The sequence below is a fragment of the Schistocerca serialis genome, chromosome 6 (genome assembly GCF_023864345.2).
Source record: "Schistocerca serialis cubense isolate TAMUIC-IGC-003099 chromosome 6, iqSchSeri2.2, whole genome shotgun sequence".
In the NCBI taxonomy this organism is placed as follows: domain Eukaryota; kingdom Metazoa; phylum Arthropoda; class Insecta; order Orthoptera; family Acrididae; genus Schistocerca; species Schistocerca serialis.
Genome location: NC_064643.1, coordinates 387,544,519 through 387,567,478, shown reverse-complemented (window position 1 = coordinate 387,567,478; position 22,960 = coordinate 387,544,519). Strand labels below are relative to the sequence as shown.

Genomic DNA, 22,960 nt, shown 5'->3' with positions numbered 1-22,960 from the left:
AGAATGAAAGTGTTGATTCTTATTGACTTTGTCTACAGTTAATATGATACTATCTCATGAGACTGTTGTTGTTTAATACTCTCACAGAGATTCTTTATTTTTGTAGATCATTGTGTACAGAATGAAATAGCACTTCAGTTTTTATCGTTTGTTGATATCACTTCACTCTATTTCAGTACCCCTGCAGTCTCAACCATATATTTCTGGTATATGGAAATTTTAGTTCCTTTATACCACTGTGACAGTAGGAGAGCCTGCTCTGCCTGATGCTATGGATGTCTTTCTGTCATAAAGTCAGTTGCAAATGATGTTCTTAATGTAACACTGACTGTTTGCAAAGGTTTATTACTGACGGATGCAAATGAAGAATGTTGAGTGTTGTGATCACCATTGGTAGTTTGTTGCAGATGAGCCTCCAGTAATACAGTGTGGAGTTGTTTTCTATTTAAGACCCTTACAATATACCATTTACAGTTTTCTTATCATTTTATTCTCACTTGTCTGTTTAACTAAAATATTTTTGATTTGATAATATGTATCTGAAATTGTTTCAGGTTGAAATTCTTGTGGGACCAGACAAGGGAAAGCAAGGCATTGTTTCACAAGTAATACAAGAACGTAATTGGGTTATTGTTGAGGGAATGAACTGCCATTTACGAACCATTGGAAAATCAAAGGATTTTCCTGGTGTTGTTATCCGGTCAGAGGCCCCACTTTTGGTCACAGATCAAGTTGCTCTTGTTGATCCATCAGATTTGTAAGTACTAAACATGATATTATTTCTCTGTCTTTCTGTTTTGAAAATATGTTTAAGGACAAAAATTGCCAGTTGGTGAGTGTGACGTGTGTTGTGCGACCTCATGGTGGCAGGTACTGTGGTGGTGTAGCCATCGATGATATCACAGAAGTAGACACAGGAAAGTTATTCTGATGATTTCTACTTTCTTGTTAGATGTCCCCCTGTATATTTTAATGTTGATTGTTTCTACCTACAACTTTGAACTTCAGCATGTTAATGAAATGTTCAAGTGGTACAACTTTGGACTTCACCACCTCTGCAGTAGTTCCTATGAATGGAAAGTACTACTTATTTTTAAGAACAATTCGATTACATCTCCAAATACAGTTAAAATTATGTAGAGAAAGATTGCATATATGTAAAGTTTTAGTTTGTACATTCCACTCTGTCTTTATAATAACAAGTGACATTTTGACAGTTCTTGCTTTGTCTTCCGTTTGCTGTGACACAGTCAGCATTGTCACAGTGCATTGCTCACTTGGTGGTGCACCTCATTGTTCCAGTCATGGAACAAACGCAAAGCCCCGCAGGTATTACAGCCTGCAACAGTAGGGCAAACCCCGCCCTACCTTCAAGTCGGGTGGTATCCATCTGTTTCACCATGCAAAAATGAATTACAGAAATGTCCAAACAGTTTTGTACTCTTAACTGTTTAACTAATAAATTGTTCCATTTATCATGATCATCATTCTTCAGCTAGTTACAGGTAAGGTTACGCATCACTCTACACGAATGATATGTTCACAAAACTATCCATTGCACTTCAAGTAAGTGGTCATCAGTACACATTCATCATCATCATCTTGGACAGTTTCCAGCCACTGGCTGGGTCTGTCGGGAACACAAGCCTCTCCATCGTGTTCTGTCTTTCCACCATTCCCCCTCTTCCACCTTCGTCCAGTTCTCTCCTCTTCTCGTCACACATTCCTTCACTCCCTTCACCCATCTATCTCTTGGTCTTCCCCTGGGCCTCTTCCCCTCCAGTTGCAGATCAAACATCCTCTTTGGAATTCTTCCCTCATCCATTCTCTTCATGTGTCCATACCACTGCAGTCTTGATTTTTCTATCCTGTCCTGTACTGGTTCCTCCTTTAGTCTTTCCCTCACATACACATTTCGCAATCTGTCTCGCCTTGTTACACTCAACCTGCTCCTCTGGAACTTCATTTCACTAGCTTGTATTCTACTTTTGTCGCTTTTGTGCATTACCCATGTCTCACTTCCGTATGCCAATATGGGGACAAAGTAGGTTCGGTATATAATTCCCTTGGATTTCTGTGGCACCTCCTTGCTCCAAATAAGCCCCCTAATGCATTTGAAGAACTGCCCTGCTTTTCTGCACCTTTCATTTATTTCCATTGCGTTTCCCCCCTTACTTTCAATCATGCTTCCCAGGTACTTGAAGTTCTCTACCACTTGTAGTTTTTCCCCTCCACAAGTTATATCCACATTTGGCCTATTCTTCTTCCTTGTTGTGACAATTATTTCACTTTTCTTTGCAGAGAAATGCATTCCATATTGTGCTGCCGTTGCCTCCCATACATCTAACTGCTCTTGCACCTCCTTCTCGCAATTTCCCCATAACATCAGGTCATCGGCAAAAAGCACTGCTTTCATTTTATGATCTCCAATTGCATCTGATACTTGCTGTAGGATTTCATCCATAACAATAATAAACAATAAAGGCGAAAGTGCACTTCCCTGTCGCAGCCCATTTTCCAGCTTGAACCATGCAGTACGTTCCCTCCCCACTTTCACACAACTCTCACTTCCCTCATACATTTTTCTGACTTTTCGTGTTATCTCTTCATCTATCCCTTTTGCGTTCAGCACATCCCAGAGCTTGTCCCTGTAGATATTGTCATACGCCTTCTCAATATCTAAAAAGGCCATGATTAAGTCCTTCCCGTACTCATAGTGCCTTTCCTGCAGTTGCCTTACCGCAAATATGAGGTCCGTTGTTGATCTTCCCGGTCTGAAACCATACTGCTCCTCTTGCAGTCTACTTTCAATACTGCTTCTTATTCTCTTCTCCAGGATCTTTTCACAGATTTTTCCACAGTGGCATAGCAGGATAATTCCTCTGTAGTTCTCACATCTCCTTTTATCCCCTTTCTTGAAGATCGGGACTATAATTCCTTTCTTCCAATCCTCAGGAATTCTGTTCTCCTTCCACACCACCCTCAGAACTCTGTATAGCCACTGGGTTCCTACTTCTCCTGCTGCTCGTATCATATCCACTGTTACTTTGTCCCAACCTGGTGCCTTGCCCCCTTTCATCCTCTTTATGGCTTCTTCCACTTCATTCCAAGTTAGATCATCAATTTCCCCACTATTATAATCGTCTGCTGCCTTAGGCTCTCCATCGCTGTTAGTTACTCGCTTGACGGCATTCAACAGGTCTTCAAAGTACTCCTTCCAAATCTTTTTGAGCTCATGCATTTCCTCCACAACTCTTCCATTATTATCCATGATCCTCAGGCACTCGCTTCTGTCGTTCCTCTTATTTCTTACCATGGTGTAAAGTACTTTTTTGTTCCCTTCACTGTCCTCTTCTAACATTCTTGTCCATTTTTCCATCCACTTCTTCTCCGCCCTTACTATGGTCTGTGCTGCTTTCTTGCTTCCCTTATATTTTACCCTAGCTTCCTCTGTTCGGGTCTGGAACCATTCTCTGAAGGCTTTGTTCTTTCGAAGTACTGCCTCTTTACATATGTTGTTCCACCATGGGGTTTCCTTACTTCTCCTCTTTGTGCTAGTTCTTCCGCACACAGTCTCAGCTGCCTCAACTAGAGCCCTCTTAAAATCTCCCCATTCTTCTTCCACTGTTCTCTGATCTTCCTTTGGCAGCTTCTTCCTGATCAGTGTCTGGTACTGGGTCCTCCGTTCATCCTTGAGCATCCATGTCTTCAACCTTTTCTCCTGTATGTCTGTTGCCCTCCTATCTTTTTTCTCTCTCAGGGTGGCTACCAACAGCCGATGGTCACTGTCTAAGGCCTCAGATCTGTGAGGCTGCTCATCATCTGCCTATCCACTAGTACATAGTCTACTACTGAAGTTTGGGACCAGTCTCCACTGTACCAAGTTATTTTGTGGCTACTTCTCTTCTTGTACCAGGAATTTGCGATCGCCAGCCCATTCCTCTTGCAGAATTCCAGCAACAATTTTCCTTCTCTATTTCGGTTCCCCCAGCCCTCTGGTCCCATTATCTCCTCGAATCCTTTCCTGTCTGTGCCAACATGTGCATTGAGGTCCCCTATTATAATCTGATTACCTCCATTTAGCTGCTTTTGCATGTCATCTTCAAATTCCTCCTTCTCCTTTTTTGTACACCCCACCTGTGGGGCATATGCTTGGATGATTTCAATGTTTTTTCCTTTCACTCGTACTCTGGCTTTTATCATTCGATCATTGATACCTTCCACCTCCTCCTGCAGACCCTCTCTGACCACTATTGCCACTCCATTTCTTCCCCTCTCATTCCCTATCCAGTACAGTTTACATCCTTTACTTAGTGGTTTTTCATCAACTCCTCTCCACCTAGTCTCAGCAAGTCCCAAGATGTCCAATTTCCTCCTTTACATCATTTCTACAATTTCTTCTAACTTCCCAGTTAGAGTCCTTACGTTTAAGGTGCCCAGTCATAAACCATCTCATAATCCTTTTCCATTGCTTGGTCGGTTTCCTTTAAATCCGTTCCGTGATCCGAGGCATGTTCCCTTTTTGAAAGCAGTTGATTTATCCACTACTGGCTTGCTAGGCCTATCACAGCTTCACCAGAGCCCCGTTAGCCGTCATGTTTCAGGGTTCCCATAGGGCCTTCCCAGCTACCGTAGCGGTCCTGGGGCACACGAAGTCCCCGCTGTACATCGCCCCTATAGGCAGTCCCCTACTTTGTGCCTTTGCCCATCTCCCACGACTTGGACGAGGGGTTGGACTTATGGGAGACATCAGTACACATTCAAAGATTTTAATTGTTTGTGGCTAGAAAAGTTGAGACAGCAGCACCAAGAAGTCGGGCAGATTCTTTCATTAATAGCTGTGTAATGTCAAAACTCATGACTAGGTCATCTCTTCATAATTGAATGTCCTTAAGTATTTTCATGAAATCAGCAGAGTTCTTAACATGGTGGTTACAGTGTTCCACAAGGAGTTTTACAAGTGTTGCCAGACAGTTGGCCAATAGGTAATTGTGTGACTTCATGATGTTGAATATTGGCTGCAGAGACACCCCTCCTTCCAACAAGGATGCGAATAAGACCAGAGGTATTGTAAATTTAACAATTGAAGTCCTGTATTCAGCAACAATTTTGGTTCTTGCGAAAGGACTGGACTTTGCATCTGTCCCAAGGATCATACCAAAATGAGACATTATTAGTGGTCTGGAAGAAGCAATCTGAGGCCTGCCAGAGGAGGAAGCAGAGGAGGTTGGCAGGAAACCTGCAGAGTCATTGACAAGTCCTGGCTTCTGAAAGTGAACTTGGCAGCAGGAGAACAGGAGGCTATCCGATCTGTGAGATATGAAACTGACACTGTGGTTCTTCCAGCAGACAAAGGGAATGATGCTAATATGCACTGACAGTTACCATCATAAAGTGGGCTTGCTGCTACAGGACCTGGCCTACAGGAAGCTCAAGAAGGATTCAACCTCACTGATGACCAAGAAAACCATGGCCCTGCTGAAGAATTTAGTTGTACCAGAGGCACTGAAGAAGTGGTTGTATCCCGGTGTGCCAGCGACATCATACCTGTATGAACTGCTAAAAATTCACAAGAAAGGGGTGCCTCCGTGGCGGATACTCGTCACCATCAGTTCACACACTTATGGACTGGTCAAATATGTGGCAACGCTTCTAAAACCCCTAGTGGAACACTAGACATCATGATAAGAATTCAACCAATTTTGTGAAAATACTAAAGTATATGCAATTACAAAGAGATGACCTGCTTGTGAGTTACAATTTTCCTTTGCTATTTACAAAAGTACCTCTGCAAGAATTCTTGGTGCAGCTGTCCCAACATTTCAAGCTGCAAATGGACATGCATTAACAACCACTTACTTCATGTGCAACTGAGAGTCTTACGAACAGATGGATGGGTGGCTGTGGGATACCCGGTGGCTTCAGGGACCACAACCATCTACATGGAACACTTTGAGGAAGCGGCTCTTCAAACCATTCATCAGAAACCCAAGCACTTCTTCTGCCACGTTACAATGTTAATGATACTTTTGTGGTATGGGAGCATGGCAGACAGGCACTGGATGAGTTTGTGGACTACCTTAAAAGCATTCATCATAACATTACTTTCACTGTGGAAATAGAGGAGAATGGTTGTCTCCCTTTCCTGGAGATGCTAATATGGAAGAAGGCAGACAGTGCTCTAGTCCATTAAGTATATAGGAAGAAGACACACACAACCTATACCTGCATGCAACAAGCTGCCACCATCCAGCACAACGGCAGACAGTGCTGACCACCCTGGTACTTCTGCAAAAATGGGTATAGTTATGCACAGATTAGTACATCATTTGAGAAGAGACAAGATGTTGGAGACTGGAAGAGGAAGAAGAAGACAAGAGTCTCACTTTCCTTCTGTACCTGGGATCACTCTCAGCCAAAATTGGAAGGCTACTTGAAAAATCCAACACAAAAACCATCTTCTGACCATTGTCAAATGTGAATGTGTGTCTTGGCTCTGCGAAATACCCACTAAAATGAATGTACCATGAATATGTTGCATTTACTGTAAATGTGGCCAATATTACGAGGGCAGTTCAATAAGTAATGCAACACATTTTTTTTCTCGGCCAATTTTGGTTGAAAAAACCGGAAATTTCTTGTGGAATATTGTCAAACATTCCCGCTTCATCTCGTATAGTTTTATTGACTTCCGACAAGTGGCAGCGCTGTATGGAGCTGTTAAAATGGCGTCTGTAACGGATGTGCATTGCAAACAACGGGCAGTGATCGAGTTTCTTTCGGCGGAAAACCAGGGCATCTCAGATATTCATAGGCGCTTGCAGAATGTCTACGGTGATCTGGCAGTGGACAAAAGCACGGTGAGTCGTTGGGCAAAGCGTGTGTCATCATCGCCGCAAGGTCAAGCAAGACTGTCTGATCTCCCGCGTGCGGGCCGGCCGTGCACAGCTGTGACTCTTGCAATGGCGGAGCGTGCGAACACACTCATTCAAGATGATCGACGCATCACCATCAAACAACTCAGTGCTCAACTTGACATCTCTGTTGGTAGTGCTGTCACAATTGTTCACCAGTTGGGATATTCAAAGGTTTGTTCCCGCTGGGTCCCTCGTTGGCTAACCGAACACAATAAAGAGCAAAGGAGAACCATCTGTGCGGAATTGCTTGCTCGTCATGTGGCTGAGGGTGACAATTTCTTGTCAAAGATTGTTACAGGCGATGAAACATGGGTTCATCACTTCGAACCTGAAACAAAACGGCAATCAATGGAGTGGCGCCACACCCACTCCCCTACCAAGAAAAAGTTTAAAGCTATACCCTCAGCCGGTAAAGTCATGGTTACAGTCTTCTGGGACGCTGAAGGGGTTATTCTGTTCGATGTCCTTCCCCATGGTCAAACGATCAACTCTGAAGTGTATTGTGCTACTCTTCAGAAATTGAAGAAACGACTTCAGCGTGTTCGTAGGCACAAAAATCTGAACGAACTTCTCCTTCTTCATGACAACGCAAGACCTCACACAAGTCTTCGCACCCGAGAGGAGCTCACAAACCTTCAGTGGACTGTTCTTCCTCATGCACCCTACAGCCGCGATCTCGCACCGTCGGATTTCCATATGTTTGGCCCAATGAAGGACGCAATCCGTGGAGGCACTACGCGGATGATGAAGAAGTTATTGATGCAGTACGACGTTGGCTCCGACATCGACCAGTGGAATGGTACCGTGCAGGCATACAGGCCCTCATTTCAAGGTGGCGTAAGGCCGTAGCATTGAATGGAGATTACGTTGAAAAATAGTGTTGTGTAGCTAAAAGATTGGGGAATAACCTGGTGTATTTCAATGCTGAATAAAACAACCCCTGTTTCAGAAAAAAAATGTGTTGCATTACTTATTGAACTGCCCTCGTACATTTAGCAAACACAGCACTATATTTTGAAATGCTGCAAGAAGCACATCAGACATACGTGACTGGGACAGACAAAAGAATCAGTGACTGGGACAGCGGCAATATGATAAGTGTGTGACCAGCACCATCCTACTTGAAAGCTGCTGCCAGAATGCCCACACAGAGATGTAAACGGAACACCTACCACCCACACCACTGCAGCCTCACTCCATCCCCACCCTACCAGCTGGATGGTATGTGACTGCCTGTAGCCAAGTGGAAGGGGGCACTCCACTATTTTAAATATCGCAGCAGCCACATATTTCAACACTTCGCTAGAAGATGATGAGTGTGACACTGGTCAAAACATTGTGGCATTTTAACACTGCTACCCGGCTATAAACCTTAGAGCTTCTCACTAAGGTATGTAATGTTAATACCTGAGAGAGAAGGAGACATACTACTGAGACAGATACCCTTCCCATCCCCATCCCCATCCCTTCCTGGCGGGATGTTCACTGGTGAGCCAGAGGGCAAAGATCTTTGTCAATCCTATAGAACGGACTCCACCAGATTCACCTACACAGACACCCGAAAACTGGTTCTCACACCCTCCTATTGAAAGCATATGAAGAGTCCAGGGGACAAAATTTAAAGTTTCAAGACTAATAAAATTTTAGTTTTTCGAGTTATATTCTTCATTTTTGTTTTAGACCTTAATATATCTTTCAGAGAAAGAGTACTGCTGAAATTATACACATCTGAATAGAATTTACAGTAATATGATGCATTTGTATTACGATGGCAGGTTGTACGGAGGAAAAATATGTGAAGTCCATAATATATTGCAGGTAACTACAAGATATAAAAATCGTGTTACAACAAATTATCTCATATAATCATTTAATAATCTTCTATAAAAGGTCCTGTGCTTTTTCAATGGTGGATTAATGCAAAAGACGATCAAACTACACTTGCGCTTCACTATGGCAAAATCTTTTCAAGTCTTGTAAATCTCTGTATTTCTCAGCAGATATTTTAAGATCACCTGCAAAAAATAAGAATCCCCTGATTTAAAAAGCTGTATTCGTAATACTAAAAAAAATACTTATTTCAATGAATAAAAAAAAAACTTTCAAATCATATTGCTGTAAAAGAATTACTAATACCTTCATATGAAGCTTGCTCATATGCTCCATTGTACTTCCTCTATATCGAACCAGTGCTGCATGGTGTCGTGTGACTTGCGATTCTCTTATTGGCCTGGACTGGAAGCAGAGTTTCTTCTTGTATACTGTATTATCAAGATGCTCTGTTCAGCATTCGATTATTTCTGGTTGCTCCTCAACATCAGTGATGACAAAAGGCGAAGGGTGTGTGCGTGAATTCTGAAAAACCTGACACCAGTCCTTTGGAATTTGACATTCCTGAGTTTGGTCTGTTATACCAATCTTTTTATCACATTCGAGGTACGAACTCTTTTTGCTTTCTGAGGTGCAATTCATGGGCTATTTCATTGGATCAAAGTTTGTAATGAAGCCTTACTTTATTTTCAATAGGTGATGTTAAAGTCAGTTCCTGCTCCAAATTTTTCTTCTTGGATCGATACTCATCACAGGAGCCCCAAGTATCAGATCGTGGATATCCAAAACTTATATTGAAATCTGAATTGAATATAGTGTGGTATGTTTCATCGACACGTTCTGATCCTGAAACTTCTCCTTGAACATATGGAACATTTTTTTAATATACAAAGACTCTGGTAGGTAAATTTTTTCTGACTTCATCAAACTGTAGTGGCTGTTGCGACCTTTAAATGATTTAATGTGCCCTTTTGTTATTGCATGTGTTTTATCTTTCAAAGCCTGTGGGCGGGATCTGTTTTTCCCTCGGCCGTCTCTTAGAGGTTGGTCTCGAGATTTAAGTTTCTTCAGTAAGTGATCTACCTTGCCCTTCTTTATTCCATGTAACAACATAAATGCTTGCTTGCACACATGTATTTATTGGACACTTCCATTAATGGTAATACAAACACTGACTTTATATGTTGCATCACGAAACTTTCCTTCCTGCTCCTCTCTTCTAGGACGCCTGCGCTGTACAGGGACCACTGTGATTAAACCACTTAAATAGAGGTTTATTTCATCATGATTTTGAAAGTGGTTCATGTTATTAATAATATTCCTTTTATTTTCATCACTGACAATATCAAAAAAATTGTTTTTGCGCTTACATGTTTCTCCTGTTTCATGTGACTGCAATCTTAAACGTTTAGAGGCATCTATAACACGACCATACTTCTTCCTTTTCTTTGTCAGCTTCTTTGATGATATTCTATAGTTTTCTTCGCAACTAGATGAGTCACTGTCTTCTTTATTCATTTTACACTGACAGAATACAATGCTAGATCTAACTTCCTTCACAAACTCCACAAAACTAACAACAATGGTCAACTTATACACAAAAATGACTGTGGCAACTGATAAAACAATGATACAATTAGTGAAAACAGACCTCTTGGGCTGCGAATCATTAAACCATAAAATTTTATTGTTGCATTCTCTGGACTTGTCAGAATATTCCCCTGTTTTGTGTGGACTTATAATGTTTTTCACCTGCACATGCTTACAAGATATCAGTATATCTCTTGACTCATCAGGTTTTTGACCAGTTCTGTAAAACCAGCTAAAACTACACTGGCTGGTCTATTAAATTATGAAAAAAAAAAACAGAAATTTTTGGAATTTTGGACTTCACAGGTTTTTCCCCTGGACTCTTCAAATGGAGAGAGCAGCAGTGAAAAAGCAATGAAAATAGCAAATTCCATATGATGTGAGTAGTATACTACAAAGAGGAATTACTAGCTATTTACACATTTTGGTCACTCTCAAGTTCTTTAGTTAAATCAGGGTAAAAAATGAGCTCAAATAATCAACAGTAAGATATTAACCAGCTATGCCTTTTACTTGCTCACTAGTTTAGTTAAATATAAAAAAGTTGGAAATCATGTTAAAAGGTTCAAAACTGTAATTCAACTCGGAGAAGTCAAGGGACACCCCTATAGAAGTGACCATGTAACAAGTTTCCCTACATTGATATCACCTGGTAGGTATCTTTTTCTGTCGTGAGGAAAGTTGCACTGTCACATGGAGGCATAATACCTTCAAACAGCTCTGTAAATGTATCTTTTTTGCACAATTCTTCCTGTCAGGTTACTACTGTGCTTGCTTACTTATTTGTGGAAGGCCTCTCAAACATGTTTGAGCAGAATAGCTGCATTTCATAGGGGAATGTCTTAAGTGTGACAACAATTGTATTGGCTAGTTCATGCTTGTCCAGCCATGGATGAATTTGTGACAGTTCGCTCCTCTAAGTCCGCAACTGCTGTGCAGCAGAGAGAGTTGATCAACAACTGGCTGGAGGTGTGAATGGTGAGCACACGTTTCTGTTTTCTCTGAAGAAAACAGTATGCATCCATTTTCACCATCTAATTCGTATTTACAGTCAATCAACACTGATTGTAATAGACACTGTCCTCAAGGAAAATGATTTGGTGATGATATATTTGACAAAAACGTTAAATGTCAACATCATTTGAGGAATCTTAAGACTAAAAGCCTCAGGACACATACTATGTGTAAGTGTTTGGGAGCAGATACACTACATTTGGTGCAGTTATATGCAGCATTCATGTGATATCTGTAGGCTTGTTGATTGCAAGTTTGTGAATCAGCAGGTATTGTGCTCAAAATATTTTACACACTGTGTACCATGAAGGGATATGGCTGACCCTAGGTCCGTATGTGGCCAGTCCCCTGTGTTGAACTGGTGTGCTGCCATTACCCATCTGATGGATTCTGCTGGTGAAACAAGACATATAGCCTTCTGTTAGATATAAAACCACCTGCATTACATCTGGTTGACAATACTGTCTAGGAAATAGCTAAAAATTGTCCATGTTTTACTAAGTCATTTAGGATCCACTCAAAGCAAGATATTGTGGCTCTAGATGGTGACTGAATTTCAGGTCTCCTGACTGATACCAATGTGGTTGGTCTAGAAGCACAGGATATCTTCAGTTTACTGTATTATAAGAGGTACAATACTCAAAACTACATTTTAAAACTGACCTTTTATACCAACTTATGTCAGTGCTGCATTTATATTCCAGTTTACTCACAGAGGGGTTCAGAAAAATGTAGACACTCTTTGAAAGGTAACATATTTGGAAGAAAATGACATTTCATTGCAATTTTGCGTGGTAGTGCAGTCTCCCTTTTTTTTTTTTTTTTTTTTTCCTGAACAGATCTCGATGCACATTTTCCAGCAGATGACATTGCAGCAAATAATGAAGTAAGATTGTTATTTCAGCAATGCAAGTTTGTATTGAAATGGTACAAAAACATGGGAGGTACAAGTGACAACGGCATAATGTGTACGGAACTCAGCCATCAACGCTTATAACATTTTATCGTATTTGGGATAAATTTTAAGTTGGCAGTACTGTTCAGGATGTGCATAAGAAAGTACATCAAATCCAGCTTCTAGTGCTGCTGTATTGGAACATTTTACTAGATCGCCTTAAAAAAAATCTGTGAAGTAAGGTGCACGTGAAAGCAGGGTAAGCTGATCAAGTGTACAACAAATTCTGAAGGCTGGAAGGTGGAAGTGGAAAGTGTACGTTCCAAGATTGCTGCATGCTATGAACAAGGATGACCCACATCGAAGGATGGAGGACTGTGAGTGGTTTGAAGTCATGCTTCATGAGGATGAGTGTTTTGCAAGGAAGGTTATCTGGTCTGATGAGGAACAATTCAAACTGAATGGTACTGTAAACCACCGCAAATGCATGTACTGGGCTCCTGAAAAACTTCATGTTCATGTGGTCAAACATGTTAATCTACTGGGTGCTAATGTGTGGTGTGATCTTTCATCCTGTGGTTTGATTGGCCCGTTCTTCTCTGAAGATACTGTAACTGGTGATTTGTGTTTTCCATGTTCTGCAAACATTGATTTTTACCTGTCATCCATGAGGTGTTGGGAAATGAAAGATTTTACTTACAACAAGGTGGTGCTCCTCCTCAGTACCACAAAGATGTCAAAGCCTACTTGGATGAAAATCTACCTGGACGATGGATAGATCAAAGAGTAGCTGCTGAGTACCCACCACAGTCTCCAGACCTTACACCTCTTGACTTCTACGTATGGGGGACCTTGAAAACTGAAGTTTATCAACAGAAGCAAGCTACACTGAATGAGCTATTAGAAACCATCGAGGCATCCTGTGCTGCTATCACATTGGCAGCACTGACAGTCATGGTTTGGTCAACAGCTCAGCAGCATTGACGTTTGGCTCCCAGTGCTGAATCAGAGCCACAAATCTTCAACACATTCGCTTTTGAAGCAAAAGAAATTATATTTACAAAAATATTTGTGTATTAGAAAGTCAAGTGAAGTGTAAGAAAGGTAAAATCATTGGACTTCATAAAAAAATTTGTAAGTGTCATGGAAAGTACCAATGATGTTAACAACAGAAATGTGTGCTACGCGAGCATGAAAGTGTTTATAGTCTCTTGCTTTCAGCAGAATAAGCTAAAAATATAGACATATTCAAAAGTTGTGGCTATGTCATTGAATCAGTGTGATTCGTAACACTATTATGAGAAGGAAAGTTGCTACTCGCCATATTGAGGAGATGCTGAGTCACAGGTAGGCACAACAAAAAGGCTCTCACAATTAAAGCTTTCGTCCATTAAGGCCTTCGCGCGCGCGCGCGCACACACACACACACACACACACACACACACACACACACACACACACACACACAACTGCAGTCCAGGCAACTGAAACCACAGTGTGAGTGTAGTTTCAGTTGCCTGAGACTGCATAATATTGTTACATTCCATCCTGGATTTTCCATTGTGCAATCAGTGTGATTCGGCTGTTTTTACACGTATTTCACACTAATTTGTCTCTCTTGGTAGCTTATTAATCCGTGGAATGTACAAATATTACAACTATTTCATTACTTAAGTAGAAAATAATAAAAACAAATATTATCCTTTCAGTGCATGTAACTGACTGCTTTCTCATCACTTGGAGCTTGGAGTGCTAGTGTTGCTCCAGCTGCCAAATGATAACAGCTTTCTCACCAGCGAGTGCTATGACTGTATGTATTAGACTGCGGTAATATTAGACGTGCAAGCAATTCTTTTCTGTTATATTTTGTGTAATCTTTGGGTAGTTGTCTGTAACAGATACTTCATGCATCTACCTCTGCATTATGTTATATTTTTGACATGGTATTGCTTGTGTATTTTACTACAATTTTCAAATGTCATTTTCTCGTATCTGTGACGTGTGCAGTAGAGGCTGGAAAATGGTCTCTGTCTGAAACCATCACACAGTAAAGAGTAAATTAAACAGCAGGTTAAGGCCTTACATAATGTTATTCATACAATTTAATTTCGAGTGTTCAGTCACAGAAACTCTGTTTCTTTGACTAGTACTTCAGCCATGTACCTTTTAGCAATTTCCAAGTGAGCTGATAGAATGAGTGTACAGTATTTGCCTGTGTCTTTTTAAATCTAAGGACTGTGCCTTTGCACATGTAGCCACAGATGCACAAGAAGCTGAGATGTTGTTTTGACTGCAAAGAACTCCATACAAGTGAGTCTTTCATTAGATGCTCGATACGTGCTGGGATATCGATGCATCACTAGGATCTTCACAGCAGGGATGTCATTATGAGCTGGTCAAAGAAAGTGCTGGATTTCATACTTTGTCCAGACTGGAACTGCTATCTCTATTAATTAAAGGCTTTGCTAAAGAATTTCCACTGTGTCCTTCACCATTGAGTCTCAGAATGAGGACGTCAGTGCTAGAATTTCAACATCGTCATACAGCACAGAGCGGCTAGTGTCAATGCAGTGCACTGCACAGCCAATTTATTGGGCTGTGAGAGCCGTGTGTAGGTTTGCTGTTCTGTGCGTCAGTCATGGACTGAATGCATCGTCTGATGGTTTTCTTCTGTTAGTACCAGTATGATGTACAAACTGTCCTGACGTAGAAGCAACATATGATGTGTTCAGTAATTCTGAGGATAGGCATTAGTTTTGCAGATTTTCAGTTGATAATTTTTGCAACTAGTGTGCCATTTTTATACATGCTCTTTCTTTGAAATAGTTGCAAGTCATAACCATGTGCTATAGTCACTAAATATGGAAATTCGAGAGGTATTGCTAAGAAAACAGCACATTTAGTTGATATGTAACATGCATTTGCTGTTGTTCCCAATGACTACTATGTTATTTTTAATATGTATTTGGTTAAAATCTTATTCGGTAATCTTGTACAAGGCAAAACCCATACAAAATAAATGACTCATGGATTTGTTGAAATTTAGAAATGTCACTTTAAAAAATTAATTAGATAGGGAAGTTTTTCTTGGTAAAAAAGCAAAAGTGATGTTTGAAAACTACAAGCTGTAGTATTTAATTAATTTCAAATATGAAACAAAACTGTTGAACTTATCTGACCAATTTAATGTGCATTACCTGTGTTCAGACAACCAGCAGCTGTGGAGTGGCGTTATACGGAAGATGGAGATAAAGTGAGAGTTTCCGTCAGGACAGGAAGGATAATTCCCATTCCAAAATTGGCAGCAGAAACTCATGATTATAAAACAAAGAACACTTACAAAGGTAAGCATGTGACTTAAAAAATTATTTGTTCAGCTTCCAGGTTCTGAATGGTTTCTTACTGTGCATCACACTGGTCTTGTAAGCATCTCCCCTTCTGCTGCCACATTGTTACCTTAGTGTGTGTGTGTTTTTTTTATGTTCAGGGAGATGTTCAGGGCAGAAGATACGCATGACTATGCAGTGACCTTCGTATTACTTCAAGCCAATGTTCAGGACTTTCTTTGATTCTATACTACAGCTGTTGGATGTTTTCAGGCTTTTTCCGCCATTGAATGACATTAATGATTTAGCTTTGTGTATGAAAGTGTGCTAGAAGGTAATTGATTGTTGTCTAGTGAAGGACTGTTTGCATACAGACATGACAGTAATCTAGCCATCCTAATATGAATTTCCCTGAATCACTTGAGGCAAATGTCAACAAGACCATTTCTCATGCCTTTTGCAGTATTTGTCCAGTCTTAGTTTTTGCTCTATATCTGACAACCTCAAAGCTCAAGTTAGACTCCATCCATCCATTCATCCTTCCTTCCTTCCTTCCTTCCTTCTTTCCTTCCTTCTTCTCTGAGGAGGATAGTGAACCATTACATTTCTGGTGGCAGTTTCGCCTAGAGTAATGGTGAACAGTTGGATTTGTATGCAGAAGGAATCAATTTCAGTCTCTGATCCAGTCATCCATGTTTGTTCTATAATAGAATCCTCCTTTGTGGTTAGTACATTGAAACTGGGATTTGATTTTAAATGAGACCACTGACAGTGGAACTTTATAATTAGAAGTGAGAGTTTAAAACAGAATTTTCTGGAACTGACAGTTAATGGAGGTCTTTGTAGTATACATAATGTTCATTAAAACATGGCATTGAGGTTGAATCAAGTTCTTCCAAGACATTTATACAACCCAGAAAGTTATTTTTTATTTCTGTGAAACATAAAACTCAAGAACTTCTTAGCATAAGTTTTTATTTCCGTGATGCAACATGACTGCGAGGTTGTGTTGCTTTTTTAATGATTTGCAATGCAGTTTTACAGTTTTGAACTGAAGTGTATCAAATTTTACTTTCCATTTAATTTTCAGTTGTTTAAGAAATAGCATTTTAAATGAATGACACAACTTTATAGTTGTGTGCTCCCATATGAAAAGTGATGATTACCCTTGATAGTGTGATAATTTTTCTTTTAAAGTTATCTATGTTTCATTCAGAGTTCCATGTGATCCGAAGAGCACTACGACAGATAACAGATTAGATATTAGACATCATGATGGTGATAAGTTATATTTTCTTATATTATGAGTGTTATACTGAAAGTCATGAGCAACCCCTCTTAAAATTCAAATTCCAACAGTGTAACCAAAGTGCCTAAGAGGATCTTAGTTCTAGGGACTGTCCAGCACATGCTGCCGTATTGTGATATCTTTAGCGTCTATCTCGTGACCACAGGCAGTACTTCCAAAATGACGGACATTGATATTTTGTTTCGAAAACATGCCGTCATTGAATTCCTTGTTAAAGAGGGAAAATCTACTGCTAAAATTCAGCTCAAACTTCTGCTTGCATATGGACATTCTGAATGGGTGTAAGCAGTGTTAGGAGGTGGGTGAAGCATTTCAAATGGGAAAATGAGCATCAAAGATGAGCCCCCTAGCAGTCGCCTGCAAAATACCTCCATAGAAAGAGTTGGTGAGCTTATTAAACTAGACAGGCATGTCGCAGTGAATGACGTCCTGCTAGGCATGCAGTAGGGCGAAGTGCTGTGCAAGAAATGATTCAAAGCTCATGTTATCAAAAAGTTTGTGTCTGCTGGGCCCCATGTTTATTGACTGAAAACCACAAACTTCAGCGAAGACTCATCAGCCAGAATCTTGTTCAGAGATATCAGAATGAAGGTGATTATTTTTTGACAAATGTTGTGATAGGCGATGAACACTAAGAGATGGAGGATGTTCAGAAAGCAGGGCCTCAATGTCTTTGTGCAGCTGGAATGAAGTTCTACCATAAGGGCATTTTCAAACTTGCAGAACAGTGGGAAAAATGTATGCAAAGAAATGGAGACGGTGCTGAAAAGGGAGAGAAAGGTCTGTTATGACCTTTTCTTATTGAAAATTATTTTAATTTTAATGTAAAATAGGTCTTTTTCTGTCACACAAGCAGTTCTCAGTCAGTCAAAATTTCAGATTGATAACCAAAAAGTTCTCACTGAACATGTAATTGCTTTGAAATATAAAAGCAAAAGTAGAAACAACTGTTTTACAGTGTAGGTCTCTGCAGATAATTTTAACTAGCATGTGCATAATAGGGACAAAGACCTAATTACCTTCAAAATGATTTTTGGAATCACTTTTGCTTTGTAAGGCAGCAAGCAGATTATCCCAGGATGTGTGTGTGTGTGTGTGTGTGTGTGTGTGTGTGTGTGTGTGTGTGTGTGTGTGTGTGTGCGTGTGTGTGATGCCAAGTTAGATGTAATAATAGTTGACATACACTGAAGAGCCAAAGAAACTGATACACCTGCCTAATGTCGTGTAGGCCCCCCAAGAGCATGCAGAAGTGCTGCAACACAACCTAATATGGACTCAACTAATGTCTAAAGTAGTGCAGGAGGGAATTGACACCATGAATCCTGAAGGCTGTTCATGAATCCGTGAGAGTATGAGGGGGTGGAGATCTCTTCTGAATAGCACGTTGAAAGGCATCATAGATATGCTCGATAATGTTCATGTCTGGAGAGTATGCTGGCCAGCGGATGTGTTTAAATTCAGAAGAGTGTTTCTGGAATGACTCTGCAGCAATTCTGTACTTGTGGGATGTCGCAACAAACAGAATGCTTACGAACAAGTCCCCTATCAGTCATATTTAGACATATCAGGGGTCCCATATCACTTCAGCTGCACACGCTCCACATCTTTACAGAGCTTCCACCAGCTTGAACATTCCCCTACTGACATGCAGGGTCCATAGATTCATGAGGTTGTCTCCATACCCATACACGTCCATCTGCTCGATACAATTTGAAACGAGATTTGTCTGACCAGGCAACATGTTTCCAGTCATCAACAGCCCAATGTCAGTGTTGACAGGCCCAGGCAAGGCATAAAGCTTTGTGTCGTGCAGTCATCAAGGGTACATGAGTGGGGCTTCGTCTCCGAAAGCCCATATAGCTGATGTTTTCTTGAATGGTTCGCACACTGACTCTTGTTGATGGCCCAGCACTGAAATCTGCAGAAATTGGCGGAAGGGTTGCACTCCTGTCACGTTGAATGATTCTCTTCAGTTATCGTTGGTCTTGCTGCAGGAATGTCCGAGATTTGATGGTGTATTACCGGATTCCTGATATTCATAGTACACCCATGAAATGGTCGCACGGGAAAATCCCCACTTCATTGTTATATCGGAGATGCTGTGTCCCATCACCTGTGTGCCAACTATAACTCCATCATTCAGACTCACATAAATCTTGATAACCTGCCATTATAGCAGCACTAACCAGTCTATCAACTGCCTATATAAGTGTTGCCAACCGCAGTGCCACGTTCTGCTTGTTTATATATCTCTGTATGTGATTACACATGCCTGTACCAGTTTCTTTAGTGCTTCAGTGTATATTTTTTGTGTATGGGCTGTTATGATAGTAATTTTTCATGCTACAGAGTCTTAGAGACATACAAACAGCTTTGCTTTATTAATCTTGTACAAACTTCAGTTTTATCAATGGCAATTAATTTAGTTGTGTTCTGTTCAGTTATCTAATATTAACTCTCTTTTTTAATCTTCCTCTTAGAGTTTCTATGTACTTTTCACTTCCTTGCATTTTCGCCCTATCATTCCTTTGTGAAAACAGTCTCGATGTATTCCATCGACTATTGAATTAAATTTGTGTTACTGTGACCCTCAATACTTTGTATGGTATTGATAAGCAGTCAAACAATTGTTAGATGGTTTATTGACAGTTTCGATTGTCAAGTTTCAGTATTTTCACAGATTTGTGACTTTTATTTCAAGTATGAAATTGTGAAGAGCGTGTTACGGTTGATGTTGATTTTAGTCAACCACAATATTATTTCACCTGGGCGTGGCGGCGTTTCAGTTGGCTTATAGTGAATTGATATCTCATGAAGACAAGCTGAACTACTGGATAATATATAGACAACTGTCTTGAAATCATTTGAAATGCGATGCACCGATGTGTTTCTGATAATGGCCATGGGAGGCCAGTTGCAATAATATTGTGGTTAGGAAATACTAGTGTATGCCTTTGTCAGCAGTGATTGACTGTGTACAAGAATTGATTTGTTAAGAAGTGTCTAAGTTTTCGTGTCTTTTGTTTTAGAGTCTGAGAAGGATACAGGAAGAGATGAAGTAGCAGAAATTACATTTGAACCAAAGCTAAAAACTTTTGAAATGGACATAATGGATTCAATGGGTATAAAAGAAGACAGGGTTCCAGCAAAGACGTATTGGTACTAGTTCTTTGAGATAGTTATTAGGGTCAGAACACACTAACAACAAAAGGACTTCCTTATGGACATCAGAGATGTTATTTATTTTTCCTCCTAGCTTTAAAAAAATATTTTTGTTAAATGTGCAGAGTTATGTACTGTTTCATAAACAGACCTACATATGTTAATAGTTTCTAAAGAAAATATAATGAGCATGCTTTATTGATTTAAGTCACTGCATCAATTTTGTGATGATGTGGTTCAGTTTTGTGTTCCACTACATAAGCTTTTGTATATCTAAAACCTTAAAGCAGATATGAGTGTATGTGAGATTGTTTGTGATTAGTCAGTCATCCTGATAAAGTGTGTTGTAATGTACATAATTGTATTTACCTTCACAAAATTAAAAAGAGTAATTTTTTTTGCTTGTGTAAAAACTGACCGGTTTTCTAGGTAATGATAGAGATGTGTCTAGGTGGTACAAAGGAATACATGACAATAACATGTCTACTAATCTTCCACATGTATGTTTTGTATGGTGCCAGCTGTGATGAATATGTTTCTCATTGACTTCATTTCTGTTATCTATATCACTTACGGCTGCAGCAGGAATAGACTATTATCACACATATTTCTGTTGGATGCCTGAAATATATACATTAAAGCACATTAACAGATTCCTCACAGAACATAAAGTTAAAAAGTATTAGAAATGTATCCATACTAGTTTGAGAGATTTCATAAAATTCTCAATGCTGATGAGTCTAGAAATTGAAATGTGAAACATAAATTGGAAAACACAGTTTTTTTAAAGATAGTTGCATTACACAAATAAGATAGGCAAACACATACAAAATTCTTAGAACGAGCTCATCATGCAGTTTTTGAAAGTTCTTAAAACTTAATTATGAAATGCAACATCAACATCATATGCCGCATAGGGAGATGAAGCTTCTAGATTCTGCAAGTATCAACAATGAGTCGCTCTCGGCATAGAGTTGTTGTCAGTGTATGTAGTTCCTGAACATTCAAAGGCTGTAGCTCTTGGCTATACAATGGAGTTTCATCTGCACTGTGGAGTGTTTGCCCCAGATTGTCTGTGAAACATTTGGTTTGTTACAAGTTATTATACAAGTATAATACTTATACATAAATCATTCTTGGTTTCAGAGAATCCTTAGTTGACATTATTAACATGTTAAATGATGCGGATGTAAAAGTCATGATCTTTGGTCATCTGACGTAATCAATTTAAGTAGACTGTTCAGTTCGAAGCCATCTGTGCTTAACACAAATTGGCTGAAGACGTTACTAATAGCATAAGAAGACTTTTTGGGATAATTGTAACAAATATGATCAACTTAATGAAGTCTGTGAAATAATGTTCCATTCCAGTAAAGTATCATCAGCAAAACTGAACAAAAAGAAGCCAAAATTGTTACAGCAAGTAGCAGGCTTCCAAATGTAAATATGGAAATAGGACAGTAGACAGGATAAACACATTAGAAATTGGAGGGTGCAGTTCCGTCGAAACAATTGCTAAAGCCTGGTACACTAAAAACTTACAATTAACTGGAACAAAAAATGAAACACGAGAATGCTCACAATTTCTTACCCCCTATTGGAAGGTTGGTGTACTATCCAAATACATATGATAACGAAATCAACAGCAAAATCAATCCTGTTAACCTTAGGGTGGTTGCTACGACGGGAAACATAGGTATTTATGGTTAAAAAAAGGGTGTCACAATAGTTCCTACAAGCTGAGAACTTATCTTAATTGACTGAAAAGGCACAGAAAATGTGTTGCTACTAACTGAAACTTGGAAATTAAATGAGGATTTTCCAAAAAGTCTAAAAAATTCTCCAACCATTGATGCCACCAAGTATTGCAGTACACATAATGTTAAATCACATTCACTGCAAACTGGAATTTGCAGAATTTTTAGCAAGAGAATTTAGTGGAACCTGGAGTAATTTCAATCAAATATGATACATATATGACATACTATCTGGAAAAATATACTCTTGAGGTAAGATATCCAACACACCCTTAAAAGTGGAGTGAGGGTGTGAATGGGGTGATATGTAAAAATTAACAAGAGCAACTGCATTTGTGTTGAACCCATTGCTGTTGCAATTGCTGGGCTAATTGTTGACAGTCCTTACGCCATCTATATTGTAGGGTAAATAGTGGTGGTTGAGAAGGATGACCTGTGTAGCATATTACTGGAAGGCCTGGAGCAATGTGAACCAAATTTGTTACACAAGTCTTACTATGTGGGGGGAAAAAAGGATGGGTTTATGATAACATTATTGAAGGAACGTCATTTTCTTCCTTACTCTTACGAGAAAATAAGTACCATGTTAACAGATTACACTGGGGGGGGGGATGCATGGAATGATTGGCATTCTCCCATGTGTGTAGAAATGAAACTTGGGTTGATTTTTACAAAAGTAATCCTGACTTTATTCCAGGGATCTAACAACTACAACAAACAACATACATGAGCAGATACTAAATAAAATAACTGCAGGAGGTATTGCTGGACCAATGTTCAGTATCTTACAGTGCCAAAGAAGAGTCTACAGAATACTGAGTTGAGCTCACTGCATGGGACCTGCTGCTTCAGGGTTGGATGGGAAGTTTACTGGCGTGTTCGTACCTCGCATCTAACCAAAACAAACAAAAGGGAGATATCTGAGTTGCTATATGAGTCTAAATTAAGACGAAAGAGAAGACTTGTCTTGTGGTGAATGGAGTTAGCATGATCAGGAAACAATTTGCGTCTGGGCACACTTGGCCGTAAAGCGGTGCCAAAACGGCCAGGCACGAGACTGGTAAAATAGTTCGTGTGGTACTTCTGGCACTCGCTCATCATATCAATGAACTAATGATCACTTCGCATGCTTAGTAATCCAGCACTGATACCAGAGGGAT

The 22,960-nt window shown here is 39.9% G+C and overlaps 1 protein-coding gene across 1 annotated transcript in view; it reads left to right on the top strand.

Moving 5' to 3' along the window:
• The window catches only part of LOC126484435 (probable 39S ribosomal protein L24, mitochondrial), a 53,833-nt gene extending 33,239 nt beyond the window's left edge, over positions 1–20,594 (top strand). The window contains exons 3-5 of the mRNA XM_050107952.1: positions 555–757; positions 15,454–15,590; positions 19,911–20,594. Coding sequence (XP_049963909.1) covers positions 555–757; positions 15,454–15,590; positions 19,911–20,047 — 477 coding nt within the window. The 3' untranslated portion in view covers positions 20,048–20,594. The remainder of the gene's footprint in view (positions 1–554; positions 758–15,453; positions 15,591–19,910) is intronic.
• The last annotated feature ends 2,366 nt before the right edge of the window (positions 20,595–22,960 follow it).